Source organism: Nicotiana sylvestris, chromosome 4 (assembly GCF_000393655.2).
Source record: "Nicotiana sylvestris chromosome 4, ASM39365v2, whole genome shotgun sequence".
NCBI classification, from domain to species: domain Eukaryota; kingdom Viridiplantae; phylum Streptophyta; class Magnoliopsida; order Solanales; family Solanaceae; genus Nicotiana; species Nicotiana sylvestris.
The window spans coordinates 9,764,353-9,780,889 of record NC_091060.1 but is presented as its reverse complement, the minus strand read 5'-3'; the positions used below and the strand labels follow the sequence as shown (position 1 = coordinate 9,780,889).

General features: G+C 42.0%; 1 protein-coding gene across 1 annotated transcript; it reads right to left on the bottom strand.

Annotated features, from left to right (window-relative positions):
• Positions 1-14,086: 14,086 nt before the first annotated feature.
• LOC138889235 (uncharacterized) lies at positions 14,087-14,689 on the bottom strand. Its single transcript, XM_070172511.1, has one exon. It carries the CDS (start codon positions 14,687-14,689, stop codon positions 14,087-14,089), a length of 603 nt encoding a protein of 200 aa, XP_070028612.1.
• Positions 14,690-16,537: the final 1,848 nt, after the last annotated feature.

The window sequence follows — 16,537 nt, the reverse complement described above, 5'->3', positions numbered from 1 at the left end:
CCGGGGGCCTCGGGGTGATTTCGGATAGTTGATGGAAAAGTTTGGAATTTTTGGTGAAGCTGCAGATTTTCTGCTTCTGGTGTTTTCGCACCCGCGGATTGGGGACTGCATGTGCGATACCGCAGATGAAAGGAAGAAGGTCGTAGGTGCGGAAGAAGGTATGGGAGGCAGAAACCGCAGAAGCAGTTGGAGAAACCGCAGAAGCGGTTGGAGAAACCGCACCTGCGATGGCGCAGGTGCTGATATTGAACCACAGATGCGGAAGCTGGGGAATAAGTGAAAAGCTGCAGAAGCGGCTCTTGGACTACAAAAGAGGTACTGCAGATGCGGTGGATTGACCGCAGGTGAGAAAATGCCTGGGTCAGAATGTATATATTTCTTCCTTCGCGATTTTCAGAGGGTTACACCCTTTTTAAATGCGAATTCTGGAGTTTAAGGCAATTTTGAAGAGAGAATTCAAGGAGACTTCATTGAGGTAAGGATTTTGGACCTAAAACTCGTTCTTATGGTATTATTTCACGGATTAGAGCTGTAATTAAAGGAATTCAAGGGTTAAAATTGGGGAAACTAGGGCTTATTATTGGAGACCTCGACTTGAGGATTTGAGGGACCTATTGTGGTCGGATTTTGGTACTTTTGATATGTATGAACTCGTGGGGAGATAAGAAACCTATTGATGTGAATTTTATCGAATTCGGAGACGTGGGCCCAGGGGTCGGGTTTTGATAATTTCGGGATTTATGTTGTAAATTGATTATTTTTGCTTGGGCTTCGATCCCTTAGCATATTTTGACTTCGTGATTCTGAGTTTGGATAGATTCGACGTGAGTAGAGGCCGATTCGAGGGGCAAAGGCATCGCGGGCTAGAGTTTGGACCGGAATAAGGTAAGTAATGATTGTAAATGATGTCCTGAGGGTATGAAATCCCAGATTGCACATCGTTCTGCTATATTGAGGTGACACACATGCTAGATGACGAGAGTCAGGTCGTGCATTGTTGGGGATTGTGACTTAGTCCGTCCCGAATGTCTATTTTATCACTTATTTGACTGAAAACTATTTGCTATCACCATGTTTTGGGTTGAATGCTATATTTGGGCCTCGTGCCAACTATTTGAACCCTTAGGGGATTTTATTGATATTTCCTCACTGTTTTGACTTTATACTTGAACTAAGTTATGCTATATTCTACTATTTTTCATAATTCAGCCATGTTTACTCTGCTTTAAGACTTTTATGATATTTTGGGCTGCGCACTATGTTTTACTGTTGCCCGAGTGGCTATGAGGTTCTGACTGAGTAAGGCCGAGAGCCTATGCTGTGAGGAAACACTGATTATGATTATGAGGCCGAGGGCTTGAGATATGTACGCCACAAGGTGGCTTATTGATATGAGGCCAAGAGCTTAGTAATTACGCCACAAGATGGCTTGATATAGCGCTTTGACCATAAGAGGCCCCTCCAAGAGTCTGCACACCCCAATAAGTGCGGGTACCCATTGTGATGTGAGATATAGCCCGATGGGCGGATTTGTTGACACTGTGCCCGAGGGGTGATCCTTTATGTGTTTATCTTCCTATTTGCCTGTCATTTGCTTGCTTAATTGTTAAAAATGCATCTTATGAAGTTTAAACTGAACTCAGTAATCTTATACATCTTTACTGCTTCACTGTTTTACTGGCTTTTATTGCTTCCTTATAGCCTATAACGTGCCTTACGTGATTTCTTGATTTCAGTCTTTATTTATGATTATTACTCACTGAGTTGGAGTACTCACTTTACTCCCTGCACCCCGTGTGCAGATTCAGGCACTGCTAATCCTGCTTGCGAGAGTTGAGAGCTCCCGACAGATTTTGGAGTTCACGAGGTAGCTGTTCGGCGCCCACAGCCTTGTGTTTCTCCCCCTTTATCTCATTTATTTTCCCCTGATTAGTGACTCTGTAGTAGCTTTGTAGACCTTCTTGTATTATCCGGATTTGGTAGTTGCTCATGGCTGGTGACACCCTGATATCGGGCTGTGTTGGGTTTTACTTCCGCAAATTGTACTGCATTATCTACCTTGTTTTGGGATTTATGATTATGATTAGACCTAGTTTTATTACTTTATTCTTTTTGTTTAATTGCTTAAAACTGAAATGAAAAAGTGTCTGTTGGTCTTGTCTTCACGCGAGGTGTCATCGCGATCGGGTCCGGGTTTAAAGTCGTGACACTTAGCATGTGAAATAAATAATAATTGTATTGTATGGATGTATTTTGTAATTGTCAATTATGTAAGATATTATGGATTGTTGCAAGTCTGAAATTTAGCTATAACAAGTACCAGAATGTATTTATGTGTGTTGTCCTAAATCTCATCCATTTTTTCCCTATATTTCTAACATGGTAACTACTCTGTATCCCAATTTATTTGATACTCTTCTCTTTCTTCTCTTTTCTATATGTTTTATATATGATAGCAATTATTTATAAACTTTTTATTTTATCCTTGCGAAATAATTTAAACCCACCAAAATTTTCATAACTTATTTTAGTCAATAAATTTTAAAAGTCTTTTTTTTCCCTCTAAACTCCATGACATTCTCACATAAATTGAGATGGAGAGTTTAACATTGCTAAGCAGTATTGATTTGTAGGCGGAGCCAAGTTGTGTCTAGTTGAACCCATTCCCACCGCTATTTTTGAGATTGTCATTTTCCATAGGGATATGAATAAGAAAAAATAGATTGATAAGTTCTTGAATGTAAATAATGACATATATAAAGCAACATAATTAATGAATCTACTATAACTAAGCTTTGAGTAGTGTACATTGCTAACCTTAAATTGGGAAACACGTCGCCTTCCTTCTATTTTTTTTTTCCTTTTTCTTTGTTTTTTATTGAATAAAACTCACCAATAGGTCACTATGTTTTATTGCTAAATATCATAAAAGAAGAGCAAAAGGAACAAAGGTAGAAATAGAAAAAAAGCCTCTCTGAAGAAGTAGTGATCAGATAACGAGGATATACTTGGAAGTCTCCGAGCGATGAATTTCGATAAATAAAATCTGCTGCATGTTTACAATAAAAAACAAAATCACATTTTTCAGCTTCTTAATTTTATTTTTTTATTTTTTTGGAGCTTTTGGCTCCTAAAGGATAATGTAGAATCAAAAGGTTGGGCTAGTTGATTGCCAGTCATTGGCTTGTTGTTACACTGTTCGCTCGTACTAAATCTTTTCATATATATATATATTAGTGTAAAATTCAGGAGAACGAAGTGGAACGAGCACGAGAGAGGATCTACTTCGGATTGGCTATCGCCTATCGGTGGTAGTATCTGTTTTACCAAAAAAGTGTTAAATTCTTTTTTAAAACGAATTAATAAAAAAATAGAGGATAAATCCTAGCAAAGAATAATTAGCTCTAGATCAAAGAATATTATGTAGGAAAAATAGGATATGATTAAACTCATGAACCTTTTAAGATTATAAAAGATATCAAATGTAGATGACATGCTTACATTCTTGACGTTGCTATTCCGTAATGTAAAATAAAGAAGAAAAAGAAGGTGTACCATTAGTAGCTGCGGGATCTATCTTTATTGATTCCGGAATGGTGATTGCAAAGATCTGCAGCCAAGTTCTAAACCGTATCTTGTTTTTCCTCCGAAACATTCTCCCGTTCTTCTGTTGTTAAGTGAGGAAGAAAAAAGGTCCCCCTTTACCTTCTCTTACCTAGTATATATATAATAGATATTCCCCTTTACCCAACGGTCCTTAGCCAGGATACACTAATCTGCCAACTACATTTCAGGTCGACCTCCCTAAGTGACATGGCATGTACCTCGCCATACATGCCTTCTGATGGTTCGACCTCAGCAGTGGCCGAGATGCTCGCCGTCATGGTGCCTTATGAATACAACTATGGCATAATCAACCCCTCGCCATTCCTTTTTGTTTCGATTCTCATGTAGTCAGATTTCGACCCGTACAGTTAGTCCCTCTGCCTATTGAGGTCGTCTTTGGACGAGCTCGATAGGCGGATTCCGTCAATAAGAAAACCTTTGAGAAATCTGAGCGTTTTTGGCGATGGGCGAGCACCTCTTAGCGAGATGATGATGTGATATTTCGGATGCTTCGTTAGACCACAGTCTGTTAGAAATGACATTAAATTCGTCAAGCGTCATTATGGCATACATTTTCTGTGTGTCGCATCGCTTCCCATGCCCCTTCCGTTATTATTGAAAAAAGGCGGCGCTTGGTTTCTCAAACCAGCATATCCATATCCCTATAAGTAGGGAAAAGTTTCCCATTCATTCACAAGACAATCTTAGGGCATTCTTCCATCTTCTTTAGTTCTTCGTATTTCATTTTCTACCAGCAATCATTGTGGCTGTTACCCTCCTTTCTTTACACTCCCAACTTGTACAGTCACCTGAAGCGATGGCTAGTGTTTATATAACTCTGATCGAGTCGTTGGTGCTTCGGTGCCGGAAAATGATCTACCCCTACTCGAAAAGGGAGTGGGTCTGGCGAAGGACGAGAGTTTTCCGATGGTAGATGAGGTGGTTCCCCGTCCAGGGAAGGCAAGGACTGACTTCAATAGCCCTTCTGGGAATGAGCCGGAACTTGTTCTTTCGACGATGGATATCGCGGCTCTCGCAGCATTTAAAGCCAAATGGGGAATCCTTGAGCATATCGAACTCGTTCCAGCGGGCTCTGACATTGTGCACATACACCGCCCAGGATACTACATGTTCTATACGTACCCTTTCGTCATCGGATACACGCTTCCTATCCCTTCTCTGGCGGCTGATTTTTTCCACTTCTATGAGGTGTGTTCGGCTCAGCTTTCTTTGTATATATACAAACTCTTTTTAATGCTCATGAAATACTCGGAGCCGGCCGACCGGGGGATTTCTCTTCAACACCTGCTTTATCTCTTTGTCCCCAGCTAGGGGCACCATGCTACATCTTCGTCACCGAGGCACCAAAGGCCTGGTGGTGAAGATGGATGACAAGACCAACTGCCACTTCTGGAAAAACTACTTCTATGTCCACACGGAGCACGTGGTGTCTAACCCGACTGGGTTCCCTGAGGCATGGAATTTCGCCCGTAAGCCTTTCTTTTCGTCTCCCCTATTTTTTTTAAAAAACAATAACGGATGTTGGTTGTTTTCCTCCAGTGATCTCGTTGAGTTTTTGTTTTTGTAGGCGAGAGATTGCCCGCTCCGCAAGTTATTGATATTCGCGGGTGTTTGAGTTCAGTTCTTCCCCATACGATAAGGATTCGTGAATGGGGATTCGTGAATGGTCATCCTTTCACGAGAGGTTTGGGCGCAAACCTTCCGTAGGTAAGTCGCCTTGTCTCGGCCGTAGTTATCTTGTTCTTTCCTCCATATTTTTTATATCTTTATATCTTTGTTTGGTCAAATCTCTCATTGGCAGGTCGAAGAGGAGCAAGAAGGGCAAGGGATCATGTCGTTGCTTTCTGTCAACTGGCTTTCTCTGCCTGGCCCGTACCAAGGGTAACTGATAAGGGCGTCCAAAGTTTGGTTGCTCGACGGACCACGTCCGTGACCGAACCTATTCATTTAGAGGTTGCTCCTCGATCAGAGACTCCGGTTCCCACAGTCCGTTCAACTGACGAACCTTCTCATGGCAGTAGCAAAGAGGCCCCGTCAAAGAGGCGGAGGTTGTCAGAGGGGGCATCTTTGTTTGGAATGCCCTCGCGGGGCTACCCTACTTTGGCGGTGTCTAAAGTTGGTGGCGATACCGGCCTGTGTGTAGAGGCGGTGCCCGTCTCAAATGTAGAAGAGGCTGCCATGGCGGGGGGACAGAGTTCAGAGGTTGCCACGATTGTTCCAAGTAGTCCATCGACGTATCGGCAGGGTCGCGCCCCCTTTTCGGCTAATAAGAGGTTGAAGGGCGTAGTGGAAGATGCCTATGAATCTGATTCTGATATTGATCCTGAGGATATAAGAATATTTGAGGATGGTTTTACCAGGGTCGACGTGAGGGCGGAAGGCCCTTCCCGTGTGCTCGAAATTCCGTCGGACTTTAATCTGTTGGAGGACACATTGGACTTGGTGCCCCAATTTGACCTTCTGTGCTCCGCCGCCAAAAGCGGGTCTCTTCGGGAGATTAGTGATTCTGGTTTGTCATGTAGTGTGGCTGGGATGGCCTTGAGGGTGAGTTTCCTTTTGCTATTTTCTTTGTTTTATGCCATTTGCTTTTGCTGATTCCTCCCCCTTTTTAGACTTACATGTTGGAGATCGAGAGTGCTCGCAGGGCTGACACGTGGGCTGAAGTCTTTCTAAAAATGGCCACGAAGTACCACCAGAATCGCAACAGGTGTCGCGATATGCATGCACAACTTAGGGAGGGCGGTAATACTCAATCTGTCAGGGAGGAGTTAGAGAAAAAGGATGAGGATATGATGCGGTCTATCTCCAGATGTCGCGAGCTCGATGAGCTGCTTAATTCCAAAGACGATGAGCTCGAGGTGGGCAAAGGGTTTGCAGTGGAATGCGAGGATCTTCAGGTGAAGGTTCTATCTTTGCGAGCCGAGCTTGAGCAGAATGCCACTAGAGTCGCCAATCTAAGTGTAGAGTGGACGGAGAAGGTGGTTGAGCTAGAAAAGAAGGTGGCCGAGTAAGAGAGAGTCGAGGGAGCTCGAGTGGCGGCTTTGGCGAGGGCGACAGTGATGGAAGACACTATCCACGTCCTCAGGTCTGAGCGGGAAGCTGAAAGGGTGACGACATACTAAGAGAGGCATGACTTGAGGAGCAGATCGATGAACTTGATTGGGAAGCTTCAAGCCTGGGAGACTGAGTTACGACTCTCGAGGTTGAGAAGGTGAAGCTGTTGGCTCAGGCCCTCCCTCATGAATCTGCCCCTGTTGTTGTCCCCTACCATTTGGACGAGCTATGGGTCCATGTTGAGGCCCAACGACATATATATAAGGGTTTGTGGATGGCAGAAAACGTTCCTGAGGCCACTTTTGAAGATTCTCGGGTTAAGGCATGCGAGGCTCGTCTCTCCTGCGGTTATGACCCTGCGACACCGGAGGCCAGTGGGGGTGCTGAGATTGATGATAAGCTTCCTTTAGATGATGACAATGATGGAGAGGACGGTGGTAGAGATGAGGCTGAGTGAAATTTTTATAGCTTTTTATACTTAGCTTTTTTCTGTTCGTTTGTTGTTGCTGGGTGGGCCACCTCTTTTGGCCCTTTGTAAGATACTTATATTTTCTTCGAATGAAATAGTCGGCTTGTCTTCGTTTGTATGTTTTTGGCTTTCCCTTCTCTTTTCCCTTTCCAATTTCTTAGATTTTCTCGCAATAAGTCCCTGACTTCTGGTAGTTGATCTAAGTGTGATCGAATTCGACCCGCTAATTTGAACTTGACTTTGTTAACTCGAGCGGGGTCGAATTTCATCTTGCAAATTTGAGCGAAGTCAATTTGGATTTGTTAATTGGATCGAGATCAAATTTTGTCATACCAGTTTTTAGCGAAGTCACTTTTGACTTGTTAATTCGAGTGAGGTCGAATTTCGTCTCGCCAACTTGGGTGAGGTCACTTTGGACTTGTTAACTCGAATGAGGTAGAATTTTGTCTCACCAACTTGGACGAGGTCACTTTGGACTTGTTAATTCGAGCGAGGTCAAATTTTGTCTCGCCAACTTGGGCGAGGTCAGTTTTGACCTGTAATTTCAAGCGAGGTCGAATGTTGTCTTGCCAACTTGGGCGAGGTCAGTTTTGACTTGTAAATTCGAGCGAGGTCGAATTTTGTCTCGCCAACTTGGGCAAAGTCAGTTTTGACTTGTAAATTCGAACAAGGTTGAATTTTACTTTTGCTTGGCGATGGCCGGGGGCCGCATGGGTGTGAATTCGAATGAGGTCGAATTGTGACCCGTGATGAGTTCGAGCGAGGTCGAACATTGATTTGTTAATTCGAACGAGGTTGGATTTTACTTTCGCGTGGAAATGTGCGGGCTCGGTAGAGTGGTAGGAATGTTGTATGATAGCTTTCTTCGATTGGACAATATTATTTGTTGCTGCACAGTTTATCTATTCGTCGGGGTGAGTCCCAGTCTATCTAGTCCCTTCATTGTTCGGCCTGGAGAGATCATTGACGGGATGCTAGATGAACTTATTTCCTCGTATTTTGGGCACCCTGGGACGTGATTAGCTCGAACGAAGTTCGGACGTGATTCGGAATACTTAGTCAGCAGATCTGATTGCCATGGCGAGCATACATGTAAGCTCTTCGTGTTCATGTTTTGCCTGTGTTGGAGTGACTGTATGTTCCATGGGCTAACCGTCCAGTCCCAGGTTATGGAGATTGTTTCTTAATAATATTGGCTTGTTATGTTATTTGTCTGTTATTTGCAGTATGGTATGGTATGGGGGTTTTGCTCGACCGTCGCCTACACGATGATATGTTGCGGAATGTTTTCCTGTTGTGTTGCTTTGGTGGCGTTTGTTCCTTGTTTGTGCACCTGGGAGAATGATTGTGTTCCTATCCTAATACAAAAAAAAAAACAAGTTAAACCAAACAAAATCGTTTGTTACCTTGACCTGATTGGTTGGCAAGGGGGGAGGGGCGCTATAGAACGACTCATTTTGTCTCGTACTCGAATGACGGCTTCAGGTTTGATAGCCTTATGTATAGCTTCGCCGTTAGTCACATCTAGGCTTCTTATGGGCTGACAACTTACTTTTCCCGTTGGGATCTCGAGCTTGAGTCTTGGTCTAGTCTCGTCCCAGGTGCACAAAAATAAAGGAAACAGAAGTTATACTTTGTACATAAGTTATACTCTATACATACGGGTACAAAAATAAGGTAGGACAAGATTGTTATTTCAAAGAATCACACAATAGGCTATCGTCCCTTCCTAAGAGAGAGGGGGCAATGTGCATGAAGTATAGATTGGTATCTAACGTTAATATAGCAAATAGGATTGCGGACGTGCTCAACGCGTAGTGGCCATAATCCCGCTTTGACAACTCATACTCACTATATACCAAGCCCATCGCTACAGCAAGACATGGATTTTGTATAGATATCAGACATAATTTCGATTTCATGCAAAGATCTTGTTACATATCGCTTTTTCGTACGTTAAAGTTTTGTTTTAAGTTAATCGACGTAGACTCTGGGATGAGATTATCTTGAGGTTAACGTATTTATGGTATTTATAACAAGCGATAAGTAAGTGTCATGAAGGATAAATGGTGCACGAATTAAAGAAAATGAGTTTCGTTGAAGGTGGCCGGTTTGGGATAAAATACGGGTCGAGCTATGATACCCAATAATTATAGACTAGTACCATACAAGGTACCATATGACCACAGTAGTATGATGTATAAAGCATATTAAAAATAGAATTTTAAGTAAGTTGAGAAATTTTTTAATTATGCGGGTAATTGGTTAATTATCGGGTAACGGGACGTTACCTAAATAAGTAGTAAATTATCATATAAGACCAAATCCCCCCCGCCCCTCCAAAAAACGTGGCAGTAACCTACTCTTGATACAAAAATGAGTAAGTAGTTATATGATATTAGGTGGCAATCTAAAATAATTCATTACATAAGTTGAGTTAGTGTCATATATATCTATAACTACTTTTCTATCCATTGTAGACTTTTCATTTGATCAACATCCAATTGATATATAATTGAGCAGGATAGTGATTATGCATAAAGAGATTGTTTTATAAGAATTAACAATACAACAAGGAGAAGAATGTATAGACGTAGGCTATAGTACTGTCAAGAAGATACAATAATCTGGGAATCATAACCACAAATTGCACTTCTCAGTAGACATTTTTGTTGGCAACAAAAAATCAAAACGTTCTCAAACCAGACGCTAAGGCTCAATCCAACAAAGAATATTATACGGATTTTCTCCTACTCTAGGTATGTTAAGGTCATCCCTTCTTTCTTTTGGCATGATCCAAATTATACAAAAGAAATGAGCAAACGCATAGTTTTCTTAAACGGATCTGTTCATAAAAATACTAGAGGTCTCTATGTTCTTGATTTCCCATATGACATATTATTATATTTTTTATTCGTGGGTCTCATAATAATACGCAGTTGAAAAAATTTATCAGAAAAGAATATTGAGATTATTACATATTTTTTCATGAATTTCATTCATGATAGTGATTATGCATAAAGAGATTGTTTTATAAGAATTAATAATACAACAAGGAGAAGAATGTATAGATGTAGGCTATAGTACTGTCAAGAGGATATAATAATCTGGGAATCATAACCTCAAGTTGCACTTCTTAGTAGACATTTTTGTTGGCAATGAAAGATCAAAACGTTCTCAAACCAGACGCTAACGTTCAATCCAACCAAGAATATTATACGGATTTTTTCCTACTCTAGGTATATTAAGGCCATTCCTCCTTTCTTTTGGCATGATCCAAATTATACAAAAGAAATGAGCAAATGCATAGTTTTCATAAACGACTTTGTTCATAAAAATACTAGGGGCCTCTATGTTCTTGATTTCCCATGTGACATATTATTATATCTTTTGTTCATGGGTCTTAGAATGATACGCAGTTGAAAAAGTTTATCTAAAAAGAATATTGAGATTATTACATATTTTTCATGCATTGCATTCATTTATATATGTACATTGACCCATGACAAGATGGCGTTATATATATATATATATATATGGGAAAAATGTTACGGTGTTATATACACACCACCACCTGATTAGTTGGTGAGCCCACAGTGGCCGAGATGATATAATGGGATGCCCTCAGAGGCTTGATAATATTATGTACATGTCACGACCCCAAATACCCGGTCGAGATGGCGCCTATCACAATACTAGGCAAGCCAACCCAACAAGTAACCACAGTCAATTTCTTTTACTAAAAACATTTTTCAAACATTTAGTTAAGTCTCAATTTTCATAAGGAATTCATAAATCACTGAAATGTGCGGAAAACATTACAGAAAATAAACCAACACAACCCAAACATCTGGTGTCACGAGTCTAGAGCCTCTAAAGACACAAATCCGACTGTCTAATACATAATCAACCTAAAAATGCAGAAAGAAACAAGATAGGAAGAAAGCAGGGTTGCGGATGCCATGCAACTACCTTGAAGTCTCTGGCAAACTCCAACAATGCTGGGGACCCTCACTCTGCCGCTTAGGCACCTGGATCTACACACAAGGTGTAGGGAGTAACGGGAGTACGCCAACTCAGTAAGTAACTAAAGTAAATAATGTCTGAAAGCAATGACGAGCAGTTAAAAATCATATAAAAGAGTAAACAACAGAATATCAAGTCAAACTCAACAGTTTTAAAACCACTTTCTTTATAAAGCTTCAATTTCAATTGAAATACTTTGAAATCATTTACTTAGCAGTTTTCAACAGAGGCTCATTATAAAAGGAGAGTGAAATCAGTAAAACTATCATAAAAGGGCCCACCGGGCAAGGTATCACTCATAATTATAGCCTCACGAGCAAGCCACTCGGTCACTCGTGACTCAGTTCTCGTCACTCAGTACTCAAACTCATCACTCGGGCTCAAATACACCTCATAATAGTAAAAATCATAATAACCGCTGCGTCATGCAGCCCGATCCATAGTTTATAGTCGACTACGCTCACTAGGGGTGTACAGACTCCGGAGGGGCTCCTAAAGCCCAAGAATCATATCGCTGCGGCGTGCAACCCGATCCATATAAGTATCGTTTTGGAGTGCAGCCCGATCCATAATATATACATATAATATTGTTGCAGTGTGCAACCCGATCCATATAAGTATCGTTTTGGAGTGCAGCCCGAGCCATAATATATACATATAATATTGTTGCGGCGTGCAACCCGATCCGTAATATTTATAATCCTCACCATTAGATCCATAACGTCTCTCAGTCATTAACCTCACAGCCACTCGGGCATAACAGTGGAACTCAGGGAACTCAGTCCGAATAGTTCTCACATTTTAAGAAGTAGAGTGATAAAACCAGTTTTAAACAATAAAAAGGTAAAACATGACTGAATATATGCTTTCAAACAAATAGAGTGAGGAAAAATAGTAAAAATGCCCGTAAGGGTCTCAACAGGTTGGCACAAAGTCCTAAACATGGCATACAACCCATAATACAGTATAAATTTCTAAAATACAGGATATCATAAGATTTCAAATCAAGTGTGTGGCTTACTAGTCTCTACGGGATGGACCAAGTCACAATCCCTACCGGTGCACGCCCACACACTCGTCACCTAGCATGTGTGTCACCTCATTTATCAAAATTATACGAAATACCAAGGTTTTGTACCCTCAGTTCCAGATTTACAATGGTTACTTACCTCAAATCGGATGAAATATTACTCCGCAATACCTTTGCCTCTAGCCTCGGCCTCAACTCGCGTCGAATCTACCCAAAATCAGAATCATAACATTTGTATATGCTAAGGGAATGAAGCCCATGCGAAAATAATCAAATTATACCAAAAATCCCGAAATTGGTCCAGCCCGACCCCCGAGCCCACCTCTCAAAATTCGATAAAAATAACACCAACGGAATCCTTATTATCCCAACCAAAAATCCGACCATAAATGGCCCCTCAAATCCCTCGATAAAAGGCCCAAGTTTCCAAGCCCCAACTCCCCAATTTAGGCTTCAAATCCCCCAAATTACATGTTTAATTAGGTAGAAATCACAAATAGATCGAGTATTAAGTCCAAAATTCTTACCTCCAATAAGTTCTCTTAGTATTAGGTCCAAAATTCTTACCTCAAATAAGTTCTCTTTGATTCCCTCTTCAATCTATCTCAAAACAAATCCAAAACTCAGTAAAAAAATGGTGGACTTAGGCCAAAAATCGCGAAAATGGCCTTTTTAAACATTCTGCCCAACTCTTTAATTTACTTAATCGCGATCGCGCAAAACAAAACACATCGCGATCGCGCAAAACAAAACACATCGCTATCGCGAAGCACAAACTCCGTTGGCCCAAAATTTCACTCTACGCGATCGCATATATACCCACGCGAACGCGATGCTCAGAGTCTTACACCTACGCGATCACGAATTAGCCCACACGAACGCGATACACAGAAACCTACACTCACGCGATCACAGTCCTATCTACGTGAATGTGAAGAATAAGCTGGATGCCCCCTGAGACACCACTACATGGTCGCGAGCCTCCTCACAAGATCGCGATGAAGAAAAACCTGCAATAGAACTGAAGCTAAAACCTGCAACTTTTAATCATGCAATTTGATCCGTTTAACCACCCAAAACTCACCCGAGGCCCTCGAGACCTCAACCAAACATGCCAACATATCCCATAACATCATTCAAACTTGTTCCAATCTTCGGAACGCGCAAAACAAAATCAAAATACCAAATTCACATCGGATTCAAGCCCAAGAATTCCAAAGACTTCCAAATTTTGCTTTTGATCAAAAAGTCTATCAAACCACGTCAGAATGACCTGAAATTTTGCACACACATCAAAAATGACACAACGGACCTACTCCAACTTCTGGAATTCCATTCCGATCCCTATATAAAAATCTTGCCTATCAACCGGAAAATGCCAAAATTTAAATTTCGCCAATTCAAGCCTAAATCTACTCCGGACCTCCAAAACATATTCTGATCACGCTCCCAAGTCCCAAATCACCTCCCGAAGCTATCCGAACCATTGCAACTCACATTTGAGCCCTTTAACGCATAAGTCAACATCCGGTTGACATTTCCAACTTAAACTTACTCCAAAGAGACTAAGTGTCTCAAACCGTACCAAAAGCTCTCCGAACCCGAACCAATAAATCTGATAACATATAATTCAGCTGAACAAAGCAATAAGAAGAGGAAATAGGGAAAATGGAGCGGTAATTCATGAAGCGACCGGACGAGTCGTTACATCCTCCCCCTCTTAAACAAACATTCGTCCTCGAACGAGTCAAAAAACATACCTGAAGCCTCAAATAGGTGAGGATATCGCTCCGCATTTCCTGCTCGGTCTCCCAGGTAGCCTCCTTCACGGGCCGACCTGCCCACTGCACTTTCACTGTAGCTATATCCTTTGACCTCAATTATCGAACATGACACTCCAAAATGGCTACTGGCTCCACATCATAAGTCAAATCATCATCTAACTGAATCGTGCTGAAACCCAAAACATGAGATGGATCACTAGTATACTTCCAGAGCATAGAAACATGAAATACTGGATGCACACTCGATAAATTGGGCAGCAAAGAGAGCTCATAAGCCACTTCCCCAATCCTCCGAAGCACCTCAAAAGGCCTAATGAACCGAGGACTCAATTTACCCTTCTTCCCAAATCTCATAACACCCTTCATGGGTGAAACCTTCAACAGAATCTTCTCACCAACCATGTAGGACACATCCCGACCCTTCCTGTTTGCATAACTCTTTTGTCTCGACTGCGCGGTACGAAGCCTCTCCTGAATCACATTCACCTTATCTAAAGCATCCTGCACCAAGTCTGTACACAATAGCCTAGCCTCACCCGGCTCAAACCAACCAACTGGAGATCTACACCGTCTCCCATACAAAGCCTCATATGGAGCAATCTGAATACTCGACCGGTAGCTATTGTTATAAACAAACTTTGCGAGCGGTAAAACCTGATCCCATGACCCACCGAAATCGATGACACAAGCACACAACATGTCCTCTAATATCTGAATAGTGCGCTCGGACTATCTGTCCGTCTGAGGGTGAAAAGTTGTGCTTAACTCAACCTGAGTACCCAACTCTCACTGCACAGACCTCCGAAATTGCGAAGTGAATTGAGTGCCCTATCTCAAATGATGGAAACTAAGACACCATGCAAACGAACAATCTCCCGGATATAAATATATGCCAACCGCTCTGAAGAATAGGTAGTACACATAACAATGAAGTGCGCGGACTTGATCAGCCGATCCACAATCACCCAAATAGCATCAAACTTCTTCAAAGTCCATGGGAGCCCAACTACAAAGTCCATGGTGATCCGCTCCCACTTCTACTCTGGAATATCCATCCTCCGAAGCAAGCCACCCGGCCTCTGATGCTCATATTTCACATGCTGATAATTGAGACACCGAGCCACAAATCCCACAATGTCTTTCTTCATTCTCCTTCGCCAATAATGTTGTCTCAGATCATGATACATCTTTGCGGCACCCGGATGAATAGAATACCGTGAGCTATGGGCCTCCTCTAGAATCAACTCCCGAAGCCCATCCACATTGGGCACACATATCCGGCGCTGCATCCTCAACACCCCATCATCACCAATAGTCACATCTCTGGTATCATCGTGCTGAACTCTGTCCTTAAGGACAAGCAAATGAGGATCATCATACTGGCGCTCTCTGATGCGATTAAATAAGTAAGACCGAGACATCACACAAACCAATACGCGACTGGGCCCTGAAATATCTAACCTCACGAACTGATTGGCCAAAGCCTGAACGTCAACTGCAAGAGGTCCCTCCCAAACTAGAATATATGCCAAACTCCCCATGCTCACCGCCTTCCAGCTCAAAGCATCGGCCACCACATTGTCCTTTCCCGGATGGTACAAAATAGTAATATCATAATCCTTTAGCAACTCCAACCATCTTTACTGCCTCAAATTGAGATCCTTCTACTGGAACAAGTGCTGGAGGCTACAATGATCAATAAACACTTTGCACGACACACCATACAAATAATGCCTCCAAATCTTCAACGCGTGAACAATGGCAACCAACTCAAATCATGAATAGGGTAGTTCTTCTCATGGGACTTCAACTGACGAGAAGCATAAGCAATAACTCTACCCTCCTGCATCAATATACACCCAATACCAACTCTTGAAGCATCACAATACATGGTATATGAACCTGAAGCTGATGGCAACACTAACACTGGATCTGTGGTCAAGGCGGTCTTGAGCTTCTAAAAGCTCTCCTCGCATTCTTCCGACCACCTGAATAAAGTACCTTTCTAAGTCAACTTGGTCAAAGGCTTTGCGATAGATGAAAATCTCAGAACAAAACGGCGATAATAGCCCGCCAAACCAAGAAAGCTGCAAATCTCTATAGCTGAGGATGGTCTGGGCCAACTTTGGACCGCCTCGATCTTCTTTGGGTCAACCTGAATACCCTTGCTGGACGCTACATGCCCCAATAAAGCCAGTGAACTGAACCAAAACTCACACTTAGAGAACTTTGCATAAAGCTTCTCCTACCTCAATCTCTACAACACAACTCTCAAATGCTCCGCGTGCTCCTCTTGACTACGCGAATACACTAGATATCACCAATGAAAACTATGACAAATGAGTCGATATACGGCCGGAACATACTGTTCATCAAGTGTATAAATGTTGCTAGGGCATTGGTCAGCCTAAAAGGCATCACCAAGAACTCATAATGACCATATCGGGTCCTGAAAGCCGTCTTAAGGATATTCGCGTCCCTAATCTTCAACTGGTGATAACCTGAACGAAGATCAATCTTAAAGAACACTCTCGCTCCCTGAAGTTA

What these genes read in the sequence shown, in the direction of transcription:
- LOC138889235 (XM_070172511.1), bottom strand. Translation starts at nt 14,689, where the DNA reads ATGTTGTGTGCTTGTGTCATCGATTTCGGTGGGTCATGGGATCAGGTT.